Source organism: Eptatretus burgeri, chromosome 6 (assembly GCF_056783735.1).
Source record: "Eptatretus burgeri isolate ZD-2024b chromosome 6, Ebu_testis_v1, whole genome shotgun sequence".
NCBI classification, from domain to species: Eukaryota; Metazoa; Chordata; class Myxini; order Myxiniformes; family Myxinidae; genus Eptatretus; species Eptatretus burgeri.
The window spans coordinates 99,407,637-99,429,642 of record NC_140966.1 but is presented as its reverse complement, the minus strand read 5'-3'; the positions used below and the strand labels follow the sequence as shown (position 1 = coordinate 99,429,642).

The 22,006-nt window shown below is 44.0% G+C and overlaps 1 protein-coding gene across 21 annotated transcripts in view; it reads left to right on the top strand.

Annotated features, from left to right (window-relative positions):
• The window catches only part of LOC147025441 (microtubule-associated serine/threonine-protein kinase 3-like), a 397,627-nt gene that overhangs the window by 129,694 nt on the left and 245,927 nt on the right, over nt 1–22,006 (top strand). For 18 of the 21 annotated variants that reach the window (XM_085886419.1, XM_085886418.1, XM_085886417.1 and 15 more), the window contains one exon: nt 18,723–18,754. In XM_085886419.1, coding sequence (XP_085742545.1) covers nt 18,723–18,754 — 32 coding nt within the window. Of the gene's footprint in view, nt 1–18,306; nt 18,444–18,722; nt 18,755–22,006 lie in introns of those variants that run through there. The other 3 variants (XM_085886430.1, XM_085886426.1, XM_085886421.1) reach the window with 2 other exon arrangements.

Below are 22,006 nucleotides of genomic sequence, written 5' to 3'. Positions count from 1 at the left end.
GTCTGCAGAGAGGGAAGAGGTTTCTACCTGCATGTCTGAAGGATGAAAGATGATACGACAGAGGGGGTAATCATTAGGAAAGAGATAAACAGGGTTTTCCAGGGAATCAGATGATTGATGAAGATGGGGAACAAGACTGGGCCCAAGACACTGCCTTGGGGCACTCCAGTATTGACAGGGAGAGAAAATGAAATGTTTTTTTCTGATCAGTATGAAAATTTTTGAGGGTCATCTAGGGCTAAATTGTATGGGGGGGGGAATTGATGACATCATCAGTCACGTGGTTCGGCAGCGATATTGTTTTTAGCATACAAACCTTCAAAAATCTTCTCCGAAACAGCCGAACAGATCGAGGTGAAACTTAACAGGTATGATCACCTATCCATGACGAAAAAAAAAAGTTCTCCATCTATGACGTCATAGGTCACATGGGTTGGCAGTTATGATTTTTTGAAGAATAAACGTCTAAAAACCTCCAGAAGGGCTTGACAGATCGAGTAGAAACTTCACCCACATGTTCCCTAAGCCATGGGGATGCCAGGGTGTTCATGAAAAATGAATAGGTCACATGGGCTGTGACCATGGATTGCACGAAAATTGCATTCCATATTGGATTGCACGAAAATCTTTTAAAAAATTAATTTTCTTGACCCGCTTCACCAATAGACGTGAAATATCATAGTTATAATCTAGTATTCATGGAGCATATTGGTTCACGAAAAAATATTCTCACGAAAAAAAATAAGTGACCACTATATTATTATCGTTATTGTTGTGTGTGTGTCTGTCTGTATGTCTGTCTGTCTGTCTGTATGTCTTTCTGTCTGTCTGTCCCGAGCATTGCACCATTGTTTTTGATCCGATCCTGATAAAATTTTGGTGGGAGGTTTATATCATGATCTCGTTGTGTTTTCCTAAGAACGGGCATGGTGCGCCCATTATGGGTGGAGCCACGCCCAAAAAACATGTTTTTAGGGGGTAGCCGATTTCAATTTGCATCTTCTCCTTGGGGGGTTGTCGAATCTGACAGGGGTTTCGGTATTTGGTTAGCCCAATGGCACCTGCATAGCCCCACGGAGCTCGATTTTTCATTTTCGTCCCAAGGTCAAGGTCACAAGGTCACGAACTTAGAAAATTGCGAATTTTGACATAAAAAATTATCTTCTCTGAGGGGTTTGTCGAATCTGGCTGGGGTTTCGGTATTTGGTTAGCCCAATGGCACCTGCATAGCCCCACGGAGCTCGATTTTTCATTTTCGGCCCAAGGTCAAGGCCACAAGGTCACGAACTTAGAAGATTGCGAATTTTGTTTTTAGGGGGTAGCCGATTTCAATTTGCATCTTCTCCGAGGGGGTTTGTCGAATCTGGCAGGGGTTTCAGTGTTTGGTTAGCCCAATGGCACCTGCATAGACCTACAGAGCTCGATTTTTTTTTTTTCATTATTCGTCCCAAGGTCAAGGTCACAAGGTCACGAACTTAGAAAATTGTGAATTTTGACATTAAAATCCATCTTCTCCGAGGGGTTTGTCGAATCTGGCAGGGGTTTCGGTATTTGGTTAGCCCAATGGCACCTGCATAGCCCCACAGACCTCGATTTTTCATTTTCATCCCAAGGTCACAAGGTCACGAACTTAGAAAATTGCGAATTTTGACATAAAAATCATACGACCGCCCAAACTTTGAGAGATAGGATGACAATATTTTATGCATAATCTTGAGGTCGTTCCCCACCGAAAGTCTTGAAACTATTTTGCTCTATCTTGAACACCTTGCCCGTGGCGCCCCCTTCAAGTTTGTTTTTACGCTGATTTCATCAAAGTATGGATAATCCGAGGAGTGCGAAATGCCATATAGCCTATATGACATTGTATTGTTCCTGGAATGTTCCAGAGGAAGTTTTGCACCAAAGGTAGTAATCCTTGACCTTTGACCTTTAAAGTTCACAAAGGTCAAATTTTCAAAGTTGTGGGAATCGAACCGGGTTTTCGACCTTCTTCGACGAACTAACTCCATTAAGCTATAGCACGTATCCTGTTTCCTTATTTTAATGTCCACAACATTGTTTTGGGACCTTTAAAGGTTATGCAAAGGTCAAATTTTGAAAGTTGTTGAACGAAACCGGGTTTTCGACATTTTGCAGCTAATAACCTGTCACTCGTACCACATCATGTTGATCATTTTTATAACTTGGTCAAACATTATCACATTGTCTCATCCTTAACTTCTGAAACAATCTACATCGTCAAATACCGCTCGGGAACCATTGTCGTCTTCAGACTTGTTTGTTTTAAATTTCAAGCTGATCGGACGAATGGTTTGGCAGCCAGAATTATTTACTATTTTGAATCTGGGTTCAGGGATTTCGATCAAACTTCGTTCAAGTATGTATAATGATGTAATACTGTGGACTGAGGCGTATCTGGTGACTTCGCTCCATCAAAGAGTGTCCTTCTAGTTTATTTTATTTTATACATGAACTAGTCTTGTGGAAGAGCTTCATTTTTCACAAACTTCTTTATCTCTCAATAAAAATATAAAATGTGTGCACTTTCCCATCTGTTTCCAAATTTCTGAAAACTCTCAAAGAGGTTCTTGGTGCTCGAGCCATTCGTCAACAAAGGAATACCATGTGATCTGTTTTTGAAGTTTCAGATATTCTTTGCTCTCAGATATTCTTTCATCAGTCGGAAGAGGAAGAAGTCTGCTCTTGAATTTATTTGGGTCTCAACTTCTCCCAACTCAAACAATTTATTGCTGTATTCAGTTTGTTTCTCTCATTTTTTTCCAGTTGAATCACTCAGGCCAATTCCTTGAAATCTGCAAAGAGGAAAAGTAATTGCAGGTGCTCATATTTGGCATGACCACATCCACAAAACTAGAACGGCAATTGGTACAGTGTTAACCTCCACCCAGCTGAACAGTCTACATTTTGTATTCCACTGATAGGATGGATCCGGATATTCACAAAAATCTAATCGATTCGGCCTTGTCACACACCCAACCTGCCCACCAAGTTTCGTCTGAATCCATCCATAACTATTCGAGATATCCTGCTAAAAGACAGACAGACAGGGGTGAAAGCTTAACCTCCATCCACCTTCGGTGGCGGAGGTAACGAGGGAATGTTTGGGGAAAAAAAAATGTAACGCACTCTTTCCATGTCACACCTGGGAATTTTTGAGTGCCCCTCAATTGTACCGAATTGATTCTTAACAATTAACCAAATCAGAATTAACATCTCCATCCCTTTTATAATTTTTCATTTTTCATGCAAGGGTTTTGCATCTTTCTTGCATTTCCTTCCCTCATTCCTCATAAGTACTGCATACCGCTTCCCGGTCGATGAGGGTCTCTCACGACAATTGCTCTTGCCATCTCTGCATGTAGGGAGTGTGGCCAGTTTGTTGTTGAAAACATAAACTAACAAGCTATACAATGTTTTTTTGAAAATTTTTATAACTTGTAGCTCTGATTTCTTTCTGAACATTCACTTTGGAAAAGCAAGATATTTCTTTAATGCACAACTTAGAGTTTGAGGTTATGTATCATGTGGAAGTCACTGTTGGTATCGGTGGGAGACCAGTGATATGTTCCGTGTATTTACTTGATTTTATACATTAAATATTTTTTATGTTTATTTGGTAGAAATTTAACATTTATGAACATTGTGGGTGATGTAATCAATTACATATTGACTAATTCGTGATCTACACCTTGCACTCTTTTCTGTTGCTGGAAATGCATACTTTCTGTTTAGCCTCGGGTTTCATGATCTGGCTACGTCCCAGCAGGCAAAATACATTGGCTTATTTTGATTCTAGACTTTGTATTCTCAATGATGTTGAATAGACGAGATAAGAATTTTTTAATCGCATATTTGAAGAAGTCTTTGCAAAGCACTTGAACAGGGAAATGGAATAAAATTTCTGAGAAAAAATAAATAGATAGTTCTTATCACTCACACACACACCACACACACCACACACACACCACACACACACACCTGCTACTCTGACCACCTAGGACTAAACAAGGCCATACTCAAAAACTGTAAAACCACAAGAACCAAATTGTCCACAACCTGGGTAGACTACAAAAAAGCTTTTGATGATGTTCCACATGTATGGATGACACAATGCATGCAATTGTACACGATCAACTCCCAAATAATCAAACTGAATGAGAAAGCAATGGGGGTTACGGGACACCACGTTGATATATTACAGCACTCGGAAGGAAACATCAAAATACCAGGAGTGAAAATATGTCGCAGGATCTTCCAGGGTGACATTCATCCAGGGTAAATCAACAAAAACGTACAGCGTAAAAGTCGACCTCAATACCTCAATACAACAATACAGAATCTCGAAAATGAAGCATCATACAAATACCTTGGAGTAGAAGACGACCACCAAATATGTCACAAATGAATGCGCAAAACAATTGCCAAATAATACTTGCGGAGAACGAGGCTGATCCTGAAAACATATTTCACTCCGAGAAACAAAATAAAGCCATCAACCAACTAGCAATACCAGTATTCCATATAGGAAATATGAGAAATATCTGTGGATGAGAGGTGTCGAGTTCCTATCATTTCCTGTTAATACAAGCTAGCAGTGGCAGTGTGTATATAACACACACACACACACACACACACACACACACACACACACACACACACACACACACACGCTTCTTTTCACAATCGATGCAAAAATCCAGTGTAATTTTCTTGTCGCCCTGGAACCAAACTAACAATATATTGTCACGGGGGTGGCCAGCCCAGCCCCCGGGATGTCTGAGCGGTTCCTTATGAGGAGGAGGCGGACACGTTAATCGTCGGAGATTTCAACACGTGCTTGAAGGGCATGGCGGAGGGCAATGGTGGACGGGCAGAGGAGCACACTGTACCAGGATGGCACAAGGGGGTTTATCCGCGAACCCAATACAAAGGGACGAATACAATTTCTTCAAAATAAACACTTTTAATGAACATACACAAATATTTACAAGGACAATAATTTAATAGGTAATGATAGTATTAATAAATAAATAAATCCGACTGTCCAGGCCTCGTACGCAGACACAAATACAGCCAAAGGGTGACCGAAATTAAAAGAAAACCCCCCTTTTTAAGTATGCTGGATTCAGCTTGGGCCAGAGCTGGTCCTTGTCAAACTTGGAATGGGGAGCGCTTCCACAGGCACGTGCACACGTGCGCAAAATGGCGCCTTCACTCGTAGCCGGGCAGATGTACACCGGGCATTCCCCAAGCAGCTTTTCATACGAAGGCTCAAAACGTCCCAGCCTTCCTCTTTCCAAAGGTGCCACCTGCCTCGTGCGTTCCTCACACTGACCTCGTGTGTGTGCTCTGCCGTACTCCTGCCCCATCCAGACGGAAGCCTTTGACAATGAACACGTGCAATGCACCAGCCTCTCCTATTTGCTCTGTCTCCTTTGCCCTATATCCTCCGCCTTTGGGGGCATTCCCTGCTCGCCCCCAAACCCTGGAAGGCAGGGCTTCTCCTGTTTGGTGTCGTTTCAGGGATGCGTTTCCCAGCTTTTCAGCCTGGCTTGATATATTAAAAACATAGGGAAAAAATCACAGAGGGCAATCACGTACTGGGGAACTTGTATATATTCTCTTGGCTAATTAACACCGCACCACCCCTCGTGTGGTGACACGTAACAATTAAGCTCACAGATTCCCGAACTTAGTTCCATCGAGATGCGTTCAACTCGTCCACTGACCAAGGAACTCTACACAATGCTAGACTCCCTCTTCAATCCTTCCATCTACCCCCACAACCGCAACACAATATTTATAATGGTACTCACAGCTCCTGTCGCTCTCCCTCTCCCCTCCAAAACATGATTAATGGTAAATATCATAATTTTAAACTTACCATGTACATTGTACATGCACAAGCCCCAGGTATGTCCGTTCCATTGGTGTTAAGAAGAACCGAATCCAGATACACAGTCCATTCATTGGTAGCGATCCGTCAAGGGTTTGTGGAGCACACACCCATCTACTCAAGCCTTGCACCACCCGACATGGTCGGGAGTTTGCAGGACGCACAGGTACCCGTTCGACGAACTGAGAAAGTTATACACGTCTTTCGTTGTGCAGAGGCACGACCCTTTCTCTCAGGTACTGATCCAAGAATTTTCAGCTTCTTTTAGAAGCTTTTGTGAGCCATTTTAGTTAACAATCCTTATCTGACACGCACGATATGTGTTGGGCTGCCCAGACGACCCCATACCAGTTCCCTGGGCATTCTGCGGCGGATTGTCTTTTCAAAAGTCCCGTATTGTTTATTGTCTGTTGAATCCGATTTCTCCACAAAAAATGCATTTCATTCGAATGACATTCATTACCTCCGTCACCGAAGGTGAAGGAGGTTTGACACCTCTCTGTTTGCCTGTTTGTTTGTTCGTCCGTTAGTCTGTTTGTGTGTGGGATATCTCAAAAAGTTGTGAACGGATCCAAATGAAATTTGGTGGGCAGGTTGGGTTTGCGACAAGGATGAAGTGATTACTTTTTGCTGAAGATCTAAATCTGTATCTGGCTATTAGAATTTAAAAAGTGATTTTTCACCGTTGAGAGATTGAGCCAAAAACGACAGAGAACAATATCTGAAAAAGTTGTGGACGAAACTTGGTGGACATGTTGGATGTGTGATTATGAAGAATTGATTGCATTTTGGTGAAGATTCAAATCCGGATCTGGATCCAAATTTTTTTTTTTAAGTGATTCTTCACCATTGAGAGATTCAGCCAAACTGAAATATATATATATATATATATATATATATATATATATATATATATATATATATATATATGTATATATATATATATATGTATATATATATGTATATATATGTATATATATATATATATATATATATATATATATATATATATATATATATATATATGTATATATATATATATATGTATATATATATATATATATTATATATATATATATATGTATATATATATATTATATATATATATATATTATATATATATATATATATGTATATATATATATATTATATATATATATATATATATATATATATATATATATATATTATATATATATATATATATATATATATATATATATAATATACTGGATGACCCATGAACCCATCGGGTTCCCGTTGTGACAGCGGTTGATGAAAAAAATCATTTCAAGAAAAAAAAATATCTCCAGCGAACTAAACCGCTGAGGTTGATTAAATTCTCCCAAAGAGTACTTGACTGAGTCGGGAATTTATTTTTTTTATTTTTTTGTTGTTGTTGTTCATTTTTACGAAACTTGATACTGCACTCCGCAGGAGAATGGTGAGTAAGGTGGCCATACAATTTTTGCGCTATCATGTACCGTTTTGGCTGTATTTCGGGAACATACTTACATACATACATACATACATACATACATACATACATACATACATACATACAGGATGTGAGTTTTAGTAATATATCGATAGATATGTATATCACAATATCTCAAAGAAGTTGTGCACGTATTTGCATGAAACTTGGTGGACAGGTTGCGTGTGTGACAAGTACGAATTTATTCGATTTTGGTGAAGATCCAGATCCGGATACGAGAATTATTTAATATTTCAAAGTATTTCTTCACCATTGAAAGATAGGGCCAAAAACGGTATATAGCATATTTCAAAAAGTTATTGGGCTCAATATGTTCCACGATATTAGACATTATGTGGTGGAGGTATGTGCTCCACTGAGTGCCCTTCTGGTTTCCCTTCCCCCCCCCCAATTTATTTATGTGTTCATTTACGGGCGCATTCCGAGGGTTCTGTGATTTTTCCTGGTGGATTGGCTTTGATGTCCGTCGGCACGCAAATATTCAGCTTTCTACGTCACCTGGAAGGGCCCGAACATTAATATCAGTCAGTCAGTTAGTGAGTGTGTTGGAAAATACAAAACTACAATATCTTTGTTAGATAAGTGTCCACCACACCCCCTCAGCCCCCCTCACCCCCCCCTCCCCGCCCGAGTTAATACTTGGAAGCACATTTGATAGCAATTACAGCTGTGAGTCTGTTGGAATAGATTTCTACCAACTTTCCACACCTTGATTGGGCAATATTTGCCCATTTCTGCTGCAAAAAACTTTTCAAGCTCAGTCACTGGGCCCTGACCGAAATCCACTTTTTTCAAATATAATTGAAAAAATTTGGGGGGGGGGGTAAAGCACACCCTTCCACTTTATTCACATAATGCACCATTTTTTCTAGAAAATTGTTGAAATTAAAAAATCTTTTGGTATCCACATATTGGTTTCTTTGGTTTGGAGTGGAACAAAACAAAAAAAAGCTGAAAAAATTACGAAATCTTAGCTTATTCCACATAGAAATCCCAAGATGGCCCGGACAATATTTTTGGCACCTTTTTGAAGTTGTTCAAAATCATAAGATTTCAAGCAGGTGATTCTCCTTTACTTTGGAACTGAACTCACCCGTGGTGAATTGCAGGTGCATGCAATAAACAGTATACATCACTCATTCAACCAGCCTGGTGTTGGCTTAGCAATTAGGGCAGTGGCCCAGGATCCCAGAGTCCTGAGTTCGAGCCCCGATTACCACTGAATTAACACCAGGGGGTTGACTCAGCCTGTCATTCTTCCGAGGTTGGCGAAATGAGCACCAGTATACTGGTAATAGGGGCACTGCATCAGTGGCATAGCTGTGCCCCCAACCAATGATGCAACCAGCAGCTACAAAAGCAGCGCACAATGGGAACTCATTCAACCAGTTTGAATGGAGAGGAGTCATTCTGCTGTTTTGTGTCACTGTGTGTACCACAATGAGCATGGAGAAAATAAAGAGTACCAGAGGATTGTCTGAGGAGGTCAGACACAAGGTTGTAGCCAAGCATGGACAATCTCAAGGATACATGTCCATCTCCAGAGACCTTGATGTTCCTGTGTCCACCACACGCAATGTTATCAGGAAGTTCAAGGCCCATGGCACTGCAGCCAACCTCCCTGGACGGGAGCACAAGACAAATCTTGATCGAAGATTACAGAGAAGGATTGTTTGAATGGTGAGAAAGCACCTCGATCAACTGCCAAACAGATTCAAGCTGACCTTCAGACACAAGGTACGACAGTTTCAACTCGCACCAATCATCACCAACACAATTAAAGGGGGTTCTTTGGTAGGAGACCCAGGAGGACCCCACTAGAGAGAGACGGAGACAGAAACAGACCCGGAAAGAGACACAGAGAGATGGAGAGAGACGGAAGAGAAAGCCTGACTGGAGTTTGCCAAAACACACCTGAACAAGCCAAAATCATTCTTGGAGAATGTCCGGTGGACAGATGAGACCAAATTAGAGCTTTTTGAGAAAGCACATCATCTCTATGTTTTCAGAAAACAAAATGAATCCTTCAAACAAAATAACATCTTCCCAACAGTCAAACATGGAGAAGGTTCAGTGATGTTTTGGGGTTGCTGTGCTGCCTCTGGCACTGGGTTCCTTGAATGTGTGCATGGCATCATGAAATCAGGAGATTACCAAGGCATTTTGGAGCACAATGTTTAACTCGGTGTCAGAAAGCTGGGTCTCCATCGAAGGTCATGGGTCTTGCAGCAGGACAATAACCCCAAACAAACTCCAAAGAGTACCCAGGAAAGGTTCAAGACTAAACACTGGACTGTACTGGAGTGGCCTGCAATGAGTCCAGATCTAAATCCCATTGAACACATGTGCGGAGATCTGAAAACAGCAGTTGGGAGAAGGTACCCTTCAAATCTGGGAGAACTGGAACAGCTTACACAAGAAGAGTGGGACAAACTTCTGACTTTGACAAATTTCCCTGAAAATATCTGTTGCTCTTCCTCTGCTCCAATTGGTTCTTCTGACCACGTCCTTGTTAAAGTGGACATCTCTCTGGTTGTTATCAGAGAACCACCTCACCGCCGTCGAGTCTGGCATTTCACTCAAGCCGACTGGCAGGGTCTCCAAGCAGCCATCAAACTTACAGACTGGTCTCCTATCACTACTTTCTCCAACATCAACTCATCCTGGGAATTCTTTCAAAGAAACTTGCTCTCCCTCATGCACAGATTTATCCCCTCTCGTGTTCAGTTGTCTTACCCTTCCTCCCGACCATGGTTTACTGAAGCTTGTGGCGAGGCAGTTGTCCTGAAACAACTTGCCTTTGCCTCATTGAAAGCAAACCCCAATGAGGGTAATCTCAGTTCCTTCCATAAAGCTCGGAACAAGTGTGTATCTACCCTCAGGAGAGCCAGAAAACAACATCTTTCTAAGCTCAAGTCTGAACTCTCAAACCTCGCTCCCTCCTCTAAATCCTGGTGGCGTCTAATCAAATCTGTTTCTGGTGTATGTTACCCCTCCATCCCTCCCTTTCCTCAAATGGCCGCACTGCTGATCCTGCACGTGAAAAAGCTGAATGCCTAAACTCGGTGTTTGCATTGAAATCTTGTGTCCGAAACCCATCACTTTCTCTACCCACCTTACCCAGTCGCACGCAACTCTGTTTCCTTTTCTCCTGACAAAGTGGAGAGCTTGCTGTCAAACCTCGACTCAGATTCTGCAACCTGTCCAGACGGTATCAGCCCACGTGTCCTAAAAACCTGCTCCTCTGCTCTTATCCTCTCTCTGTTATATTCACCCTTTCATTTGTCATCTGCTTGGAAATCAGCAAGCATCACTGCCCTGCACAAAAAGGTGCAAAAACAGATCCCTGAAACGATAGACCAATCAGCCTTCTCCCAATCATCAGCAAGGTTATGGAACCCATCACTGCTTCAGACATTAAATCCTTCCTCTTCTACAATGGCATGATTTCCGATCATCAATTTGGTTTCAGACCACATCACTCGACCTTGGATATGCTGCTTCTGCTCTCCTAACAATGGATGGAGGTCCTCAATGCCGGACATTAAATCAGAGCCATATCCCTGGACATATCGTGTGCTTTTGACAAAGTCTGACACCCTGCCCTGCTCACCAAACTCTCTTCCTATAGTATCCAAGGCCATCTCTACTCATGGCTCGCAGACTTCCTCTCCTGTCGCAATCAATGTGTGGTCCTAAATGGAGTTCTTTCATCCCCTCTTCCTGTGCAGGCTGGAGTTCCTCAAGGTAGCGTTCTGGGCCCTGTTCTTTTTCTGGTTTTCATCAATGATCTCTCCGACTCTCTGGAAAATCTCTCTCTTTGCTGATGACTCCACCCTCTGCAGTACCATCTGTCATCCTTCAGACCGGCAAGCAGCAGCTTCGTCGCTCACTGCAGATCTGGGTAAAATCACAAACTGGTCCAACACATGGAACATGTCTTTCAATCCAGACAAATCTCACACTCTCACTATGTCTCTCTGAAAGGACCATTTAGGAAAACCCCCCAAACATTTTCTCAACAATCCTCTGGAAGAAGTCCTTTCTTTCAAGCTTCTGGGTCTCACTATCTGCCATGACCTTTTCTGGGAAAGCCACATTTCAAACCTCGCCTCCAAAGCCAGTCGCCGACTGGGAATCATCCGTCATGCAAAGTCCTTCCTCGGCCCACCTGAGATCCTGACCACTAACAAAGTTTTCGTCCGCAGCCTGATGGAGTACTGCTCTCCCCTCTGGACTGGTGCTCCTGCCTCCCACCTTTCTCGGCTTCACGCTGTGGAAACCAAGGCATTTCGGATCATTGGTATCTCCCGCGATGAGGCTGAGTTTTGGGCCTCTCACGCTCTCACTGCAGGCAGGTCGGTGGTCTTTCTGTCTTCTACCGTCTCCTCTCCAGTCTTTCCCCCCCCCCGGCTCTCTCTGCGATTTGTCCCCACCACATTTCCGCAGGGCTCTCAAGGTCCGCCAACAACCCGCTTCTGGTAAAACTACCAAAATCACGAATTGCTGCTCACATTCACTCTTTCATTCCTCTTTTTTCCCGCCTTTGGAATAAACTCCCTCACTCTATTCAATCCCATTCTTCCCTCCAGGCCTTCAAAACAGCTGTTCACCACCACCTCTTATCATCCCCCATCCAAATCCTCGATCTTTTCTACCTCCGTTAATCCACCCCAAACCCACCTCCTTCAAATTCCCTGCTTTCCTTCCTGAAAGTCCCTGTAATGTCCATCTTGTATTCCCCATGTTCCCTGCCCCCATCCCTCTCCCTTCCAAAGATCTCCGAATGTCTCTTCCCCATTGTTTTATCCCTCCCACTCCCGCCCCTCTTGTCTCATGACCCCTTGCTGTGTGTTGTGTGTTCGCTCTCACACGAGCCTCGACAAGGTATACAAAAAAAACAAAACAGAGGTGTAGGAAGCATATTCATTGCTCTAAGAAGTGCTTGACTGCAGTTATTTTGTCCAAAAGCTGTGCTCAAAAATATTAACTCCAGGTTGTCAATAATTTTGTCAATGCCATTTCATTATATTTTCTGATTTAAAAGGATATATTAAGTGCTGAATCAAAAACAAAAGTTCTGTAATGTCAACAGTGAAATAAATAATTGTGGAGACCAAATACTTTTGTCAATTTCAACTTATTTTGAGAGAAAATTGTGAGTTATTTGTAAAAAAGTTCAAGGGTGCTTATATTTTTGACCACGACTCTGTGTATGTAATTCATTTGAAACAAAGTAAAGGTTTTGAACGCTGTTGAAACTTTTTTTTTTTCCCAGAAGTTTACCGAAGTTGATGCAGCCCCTTTTACACCAGCGTATTTAACATGATACATTAATTATTCATGCCTGTTGTTTGTGTCCTTTATGCATTCCTTAAAATTAGTAGGTTTCCTGTTTGGAATGGTTTCCAATTCTTTTTGTGAGTGCGGGACAGGCAGACAGGAAAAAAAAAAACCTGAATTCTCCATGCACATGTGCAATTGGGATGATGTTCTTTGCAATTAGACTGACGTCAGTAGATAGACAGAATGCCTCTGTGAACAAATTCCTTAACTCCACTTTTCACTTTTCATGCGTGGGGTAATAACAGGTGGTTACTGTGGCCATTACCTCCTTAAACAAAGCCAGTTGGTTTGAGTTCTACACGTTGTTAGCTTTCCTATTGCACAGTACCTCAACGTCTTTGTATTTTATGTTGTCGAGTCACAACCTCTTCCAAGCATTTTATAGACCCCAAAGAAGCCTGCTGTTGTGAGAGACTACTCCAATAGCTTCCTCCAAAAGTAGATTTGATTACCTTTTTTTTCAATTATGGTTTGCTTTTAGAAATAGGATGTTCGATCCCCTGTTTGATTTCACTAAAAGGATATGTAATGTTGAATATGATTAACAGAACGATGAGGTATAGTGTTGGATAAGAATGATGGAGTAGATATGGATGTCACGTGATGATGGAGGGTTCACCATGTCGAAAGGTATGGGTGGGGAAAGCACAGAAACAAAATAATTACCATATCATGCTCATCGGGGAGAGTTCCGAGGAGATCATTTGCGAGCATGTCTTGGTCACAACCTTGTTCGTATCACTTGAGCATGAAAATGAGAATGAAAAAGCGAGCATGTCCTGTTTGTATAATTAGATTTATTGGGTACCTATTTGCTATCGATTAATGACTCTTCTCCGTGTTGTCCGGAGAGCAGATTGCATGGGTGACTAGTGATGCACCGCACACGGGGAGAATGGACATAGAGCTCATCGGTCGACTCTCGAGCAATTGGCTCATGCCTCGCACGGTTTAAATGGAAGACTCGGCTGATGGTTGACGTCAATGTCAGTATGCAAAAGTGCTGGTGTACAGAGTGGGCGAGAGAGCCAGTCAGAGCTGAAGATAGTTGAGAGATCTCTGTGGGTTGTGGAGTCGACTGCTCTGCCAATGATGGAGAGCCGAGCCATGGCACCAAGTTGTGCAAAGCCCAAGTCCAGCTGAGTTATGACCGAAACATCGGTGGAGAGAGGTGTTGAAATCACGACCGACAACACTTGCATCAGATTGTGTTGCAGCATTTGAGAGTGCATTACCACCATGATCCGTTCCTTCGACAAGAGAGAACCACCCATTTGAGGATCCTTGCTTCCTGTTGGTTATCCATGACCGTGAACAGCGCTTCTGTCTTCCAAGTTGCAGGCACATCGAGAACGGTGCCATCTTGTCGACTGTTTCCTTTTGACCCACAACAAGCTATCTGCATGTTCTAGCCACGAGTGGTTGTTAAACCCCTACCATCAGAGGACGCCTCCGTGCCACGGTGGTACGCGGAGAAGCGTACCACCGCGGTATCATGCTCCGCAGTATCTTTAATCCTTCATCGTGTGTGTCATCTTTGCTTGGCATGACACGACAGGCGTCACCATAGCTCATATTGCTGAGGCTGCCAACGAGTTTGAATGTTCCTCTTCGTCCCCATCATTCTAAAACGGAATACTTGTGTAACAATAATTCTGGAAGAAAATGAAGGGTATTAACGAACCACACTTAAGAACCTGCTGAAATGTATTGAGGTGGCTGCTGAACCAGTCAAGTTGAGTTTATTGATTCGATAACGTTCAGACTTTGCTTGCTTGGTTCTGTTCTTGATCCCTGTTGGTTTTGATTTGGTATTTCTTAGACTTTATAATGTAGGCATGAAATATTTGTAATCATGCAATGAACTGTGATCTGAAGTCTGTGTTTCTGTTTAGGTTTGTTTGTTTGTCATAATTCAGCATGATATCCAATCGGCTCCATTGATGTCGGCCACAGTGCCTGCATCGGAGGGCCTGGTTTTGATGTGCTTGTCTGGGGAGGAGGGGGGTTAGGCGGGGTGGTGGGGGCATGGTTTGGTTGCACCTTCCCAAAGGGCGTGACTCTCCCTTCTGAATGCCCGTAGGCCATCGCGGTCACATGCCAATTGTATGTGGCAGTGCAGAAGCTGTACTTAATTTTGAGTGCCAGCATCGGTTTAAAATGCTGTCTCGATAAGGCTGGCTAATTCGAAACGATGCAAGCATGTTAAATCTGTCATTTTGACTGAGATTTAAATCTTTTGTTTCACCACTAGTCTGTTTGTTGCTGATTTTCATGTGTTGAGTCGTGCGTTGAATTTTAATAGTCATTTGGGGACGCTGTACGCTGCATCACATTGTCTTAAAATCAAGTGTTGATTGAATGTATTATTGTACATCATCATGGGCTCATTAAAGGGGCTGGAAGGATGGCTGATAGGTACGCACTCTCACCTCGAAGCTGTCCGGCTTGGGTTTGAATCCCGACCCAGCTATGAACTGTCATCCTGGTGTTTTTCACAGGTAGTGTGATTCATCCACGTGTGTGTCGTCTCTTGGATGGAAGTTAAACTGGGTGCCCCCATCTCGCTGCGTTAGTCGGTGGACATTAAAGATCCCACAGTGTTATTCACGAAGAGTCAGCGAGTTATCGCTGGCACCCTGAATTGAACAAGTTTCAAGTTCATGCCCTAACTACCGAGTCGAACATCAGGCCTGGTCAGCCAGTTCGTAAAAGACTTGCGCCAAAAACTTCCACCAGCAAACTCCACAAGGGCGTGGGAATAATTGTGGCTGTTAAAGAAGTAGGAAGAAGATCATGGGCTCTTTCAAGAGCGTAACAATGACCTGAAAGTTTATAAGTTTAATATTGTTGGGGACTCCCGGTCCTGAGGCCGACGGGCACAGATAACTCTGCTCACTGGCAGGTTGCTCAGCAACCATGAACGCTGATTGGCACTGTTAATCTGAGCAGGGTTACATGACCTCACGTGATACCTTACCTGTGGACAGCTGAACCAGTGGGGGTCTCGTGCTCTCACAGCACACACCCGGATTACTGCCGAGCAATAGTGAGTGTACGCTGGCTAACAAGAGCAAATTCGGTGGGGCAGAACTTCCCCGCTGGACCAACGAAGGAAAAGACGAAACGGGCTGGGTATATATACAACATCAGCAATTTATTTATCAGGGCGAGGAAAAGCATCTGAAGCAATAATAAACCAAGGTTTTATTCCATAAAATATATAGCTGGGAAAGTAAGGATTTGTGGGCTGCGCAAAAAGAAATGCAGACATATACAAAAAGAAGACACAGGGCAGAGCGAAACCGATATAAAGGGCTGACACATTCTTATCTTATGCAAGCATCACAGGTACCATCGGACACACACCCAAAGAAATTAGAGAGCAAGTAAGAGGAGAGGCAGTTGAGGGGTTTCGACCTCGTTCGATATCTGGCATGGCCGACGGACCTGCGCTTTGCAGTTGCTTAGGAGGAGGGAATAGGGAAGAAAACTGGGGGTTGTCTATGGTGTGTGAGTGGGAGGTGCAAATGGGGTGCATATGTGATGCAGAAGAGGAGTGCAGGAGTGTGTAACTGCAATTGCTTTTTTAGTGACTTGCGTCTTCAGCAGATGAGACCGTAGATGGGATAGACAGACTTGTGAGAGAATCTGTAAATGAGTATTGGCTGCGGAACGCAGCGGAAGCCGAGCACCGATGACCCGGTGATGACCCAGAAACTGCTCGCGTGGCTCGGTCTCGGTCTCTGTGACTCCTCGCTCGGGCTTTGTGATTTGCGCTGCTTTCTCGGCTCGGTCATTGTCGCTCTCCCTTGGTGACTGGCTCTCAGCTCAGGCTTGGTGAGTTGCGCTGCTCTCTTGGCTCTCTGCCAGTATCTTTATAGAGCCCGGACGAAGGAGGAGTGAGAGATCGGATCAAAAGGCCCTGCGAGCGTTTCAGAGTGTCCTCATTGGGACACAGATGCCACCCTGAGGAGTAGACCTGCCCCGCCAGACTCCGGAGCCAAAAATGGCTTAATTTGCTCCCGGACTCGGCCACGCAACAGAGCTCCGAGATTTATATGGAGCGCGGGTTTCCGAAAGCGCTCTCCGGCCGTGAACGCTGGGCTTCATCCGAGCGTTATTTAGCGGAGCACCAGGGCTACCCAAACATCATTGAATGTGTCCAAGCACATATTTGTGCTTTGAGTTACATGCCAATGCATTCTGACTCACAATGTCCTGCATTCCCCGGCATCGCAAGGGACTGTGGTGAGCGTCCAGGGAACCTACTGCGGTTGTGGAATTTGTAGTTAGGTGGGGGAAGCGCTATGGTGTTCGTGGTCAGGACGTCGAAGCGTTGGGAGTGGTTGTGATGAGTGAGGAGGAGTGGTTGTGGTTTGTCGTGATTGCGGCGAGAGGGTTGAGCAGCGAGAGGGTTGAGCTTATGTTTTTGTGGGGATTTTTAGGAGGCATTGTGGTGATTATGGGTGAGGGTTGTAACGTCGTGGTGAACATGGTGATGGTTTGAGGTGAGGCTGTCCGTTGGTGAATGCCGCGCAGTTTGAACTGGGAAATGGCGTGTGTATGCTAATGAGGTATACGCTCCTGTCTGGTCTGGCGTGCATGCATGCGTAAAGAGGTTGTGCGTGAAGTTAAAGTGAAATCGGTGAAAGAATAGCAAAGAGGATTGAAGACCGAACTAAAAGACCTACGCACGCCTCTTGCCCCATACACCCACTAGACATAATGGAAGGGCTACTCTCTGTGCTGAGCGTCGGTGTTGCCCAAGTAGTCTCCTGGGTTATTGTGCACACTCCTGGACAGGTCGCCACTTCGACGCAAGATACTCGAATGACTCAATCATCCCAGCAAGCTGGTACTCATTTTGCCGACCTCGGATTGATGACAGGTTGAGTCAGCCCCACCTCATATTAATTCAACGGCTGAGCGGGATTTGAACTGATGATCCCAGGATCCCAAACCCACCACCCTAACCATTAATCCAACACCAGGCATAATGGAAAGGCGAACTGAACCGAGTACTAATGGAATAACTGCCCCGGGACCACTTTATGCTGGGTGCCATTGCTTTCGGGGAGTGCCGGCTTCGCAGAACCGCAACAATATCGATCGGTATGTTGCGGAGATGTTATTTAATTTAATCGGATTGGTAATGCAGTGTGAAGGCGTTTCATTTCGGTGTCGGTTACGTGCAGGGCATGCAAGATAAGCCACCTGGCTACAAGGGTAATTCCAGTCAAATGAGGAGAATAGTTTCGACCTGCAGCACTTTTCCTCTTCCGTGCTTTTGTGTGTTTTTGTTGTCCTAACACCTGGAACCTTCTGATTTATGGAGTGAGCACGTTGGGAAGTGTAAAGAACAGAGAGAAATGGGTGAAGGAGCCGGTGTGGGTGGGAGAGAGAGATCGGGAGGAGAAGCATCAGTGGAGAGATAGGATGTGGGCGATGGGCGTGCATCGAGCCTGGGAGTTTACAAGGGTTGGTGTGAGCCTCTGCGCAGGCCATCCTGAGAGTGGTTGGAGCTTGGTGTGTGTGTGTGTGTGTGAGTGTGGTTTTTGTTGGTTGTTTTTTTTATTTATTTTACTTTTTTGCAAGAGTGCATATTTGGACAATGACATGCGGTCGCATCCCAGCCCGTCCTGATCAAAAGAGATGTCGATCGTACCACCAAGAGAGGTATTGGTGACATGTTTGCTGTGGTTGCGATGGCTTATGGGCGATGCTGGATGCAGCAATCGTTGCATCGGACAGCCCACTGCCTCCTTTTCATTGATTCGGAGTCATTTTTACTATTTTCTCAATCTCTGCTCGAAACCCCTTTCCCGGTGGCTCGGCGGTTTATTTTTTACATCCCTGTGTGCTGGATGGGCACTTTGAGGGGAAGAAATGATGACTGGTAGGAGGTGATGTTTTTATTGACCATTACTCGATTTTTTTTTTCTTGTCTTTTCACAGAAGGAGCTGAGTTTGCCAAGGCGTGGGAGCTTGTGAGTAAATGAGAACAATCTTTGTTTTCCTGCCCTTTGTAACACCACCTTCTTTAATGTCTCCAAATTGCTGCCACATTTGAAAAAGATGTATTTGTCATTGTTGAGCACTTTAAAATATTTGTTTTTCCACATTAATTATTTAGATTGAATTTTTGTCCATCAACCATAAATTCCATCACATTCTTCTTTGAGAACTATTTGGATCTCCTCCTCCACCTCTCCTTCTTCTGCTTCCTCCTGCTCTTCTGTTTTTTTGGAGCGCGAAGCATGGTGCCAGCTCGACATTAAAAAAAAAATTTTTTACCGCATTTTATAAACCCGCATTTTATAAACGCCATCGTTTGCTGTGGGTGCAGCTGTGTTGCTGATGCAGTGCCCCCTGTAAGCTAGAGCAGGAATTTGTAATTTGTCCATGGTGCCGGCGATAGCTCGCCGATTCTTCGTGAAGGACGCTGTGGGATCTTTAACGCCCACCAACTAATGCTGGAGCCTGGTGTTGGCTTCGTGGTTAGGGTGGTGGCTTGGTATCCCAGGGACCTGAGTTCGAGCCCCGTTGGCCACTGAATTAACACCTGGTGTGGTTGACTCAGCCAGTCATCCTTCCGAGGTCGACAAAATGAGCACCAGTATCCTGGTAATAGGAGCACTGCATCAGCGGCATAGCCGCGCCCCTGACCAATGATGCATCCAGCAGCCAAAAAGGCAGCACAGGATGGGGACGAATGCCGGCGAACTAGACAGCCAGCTTAACGTTCACCTGAGGGACAGCACACACATTTATCCCTCGCCCTCCCTGAAAAACACCAGGATGACAGTTTATAGCTGGCTCGAGATACAAACCCAGGCGAGACAGCTCAAAGGTGTGTGTGTGCGTACTTCGAGGCTGTCCTGCCAGCACGGATCACTCGTCCTGCAATTATTGGTTTGTAATAAAGCCTTTCTCCATGGCTTTTAAATATTTAATTGCAACACTGCTCTCACTAAGGCATCTCACACTAGTTGGCTGCACTCACGGCATCACGCTCGTATTCCGGAAGGATTGGTAAGTACCGGAGTTGAGTTTTTAATCTGCAATTCTCTGATCAAGTAGCACCGTTTCATTGATTTCAATAATATGTTGGAGTTTGGCGGACGAGTCATGTACTCTGCCGGGGAAACGATGTTTTGAGTAACCTCCTGTCTCTGTTCTCGACGGTTGGGTATCCCGTGTCGTGTGTCCTGCTCCTGAAAATTAGCACTGTTGCTAACTCGACTGCAATAGAGGAAGGCTCTGACCTGTATATTGTATTTATTCCAAAGAGAATGTTTTAAATCTGTCAGATTGTGCTGTAAGCAACCAAAAACGATGTTTGCACGTCAGGCAGTTTTGCATTTTTACGTGGTTGGTGCAGCACCGCCCTGCTGCGATGGACGTGCTTTTAGCCTCGTTTATGCAGCTTGCAGTTGTGTGTGCGGTCATTGGCAAAGGCCTTGCAAAGCTTGTCGGCCTACCCCGGTGTCAATGGCCTAAATCGAATGCATGGGCCATGAAACTACAGCAGCCGAAGGAGACGGTCTCCTTTTCTCCCTTTGCGGACCGGTTGCAAGCCTGTCCATTTATCACGAGCTATATTCTGCCTCTTCTCTGACTCCTTCGGTGGTGATTCATGCACTATCTGCTGCCTTGGGAATTGTGTATTTTTAAATAAAATTAAAAAAAAAAAAAACGTTTCTTGTTCATACTGGCCTCATTTAACCTTTGGGGGACCGTTGACATTGAGACGTACATGCGCCTGTACCCCGAAGGTTGTCACGTCGGTTTTTCTTTAACTCTCATTTCATTCCGTGCTGTTTGGATACTTGAGGGCAGGAGCTCACAGTTGAGGAAACGGTCCGTTTCAGTGGCGTCGAGTTCGATTCTCAGTCGAGTTGGAGAAGAATAAAATTTCCTTCCGGTAAACTTCCGTCGGAGGACGTTTCTGTCTTTTGCAAGTGCTCTTTGCCCTTAATTTTGTCCGTGTCATTGCGGACTTCAAAAAAATCCCATGCTATTTTTCCCACAAAGAGTAGGCCTTTGGACAATCCAATGGAGTTGTAGTGTGGGATGAGCCAAGTGCCAACTTAATTCAGACGCAGCTTTGTCGTTGACTGCTTCAGAGGTCTCGATGGCCTCCTTCAACAATGGATTTCCAAAAGATCTAATCGGTATTCCCTTCCACTTTGACTCCGATTCCGACCCTCTCAGCGTGCTCGTAAACAGGATTCCTTTCAACATATATTTGTGATGTTTTTAGCTCTGCACCTCATTACATTATTTATTTGTTTATCCAGGAACTGCCCATCCTCCCCCCCCCCCCCCGTCATCATTACCCCACATGCGTAGTGCAAAGCAGGGTGAAGCAATTGGTTCACTGTCTGTCCATCAGCCTATTTCTTTGATCGAGGAACTACTTTATTTCAATTGAATGTTACATTTTGAACACTGTAGAACACGAATGGCGTCACGAGTTGGAGCCCACAAACCTGCGGTTCAGCTAGCAGTACCTTAGCTCTGAATTTTGCACTTGTACGGAGTCTCGTCCTGAGCGCGCATGCACACAGCATTGGGAAAGCAATTGCTTTAGTCTGACGGTGAAACAAAATTGAAAATAACTCCAAACAGGACACGTACTGTTTTTAGGACATCATAAAGGACACAAACAACAGGCACAAATAAATACTTTAACGCGTTAAATATGGTGGTGTAAATGATGGTGCATCAGCGACAGTAAACTTCTGAAAAAATGTGTTTGTTATTCTTTTTCTCGTCTTTAAAACTTTTAATACCATTTAATTATACATCCGAACACTATAGAACACATTCTTGTTTGCACTTCAAAAAAAAAAAAAAACCCTCCAGTTTAGTAGTACTTGCGCAAAATTACCACGCCAATATAATATCTCGACCAATCAAATTTTCCGCATCCTATGAGGACAGCGTAACAGCAAGAATCGGACAAAATGACGGCATCTAGCGATCCAACCACAGAGCTCACTTGGTCAAAAAGTTCTGCTTGTTTGGTGTGCCTTTTCCTCAAAGATCGTCTCAAAATTGTCAGGGCAGAAGGTCCAGCTCCAGACCGCTCTGTTTGACCCATGGGCTTCGTATGGTTGCCAATTGCCCCTATTAGTCAAAGTTCACGAAGAAAATTAATACAGATCGTGCTCGGAAACGCAAAACAAGAGTTCAGAAGAGCCTTCCAACGTCCTTTTTTCTCAAGACTGTGTGGG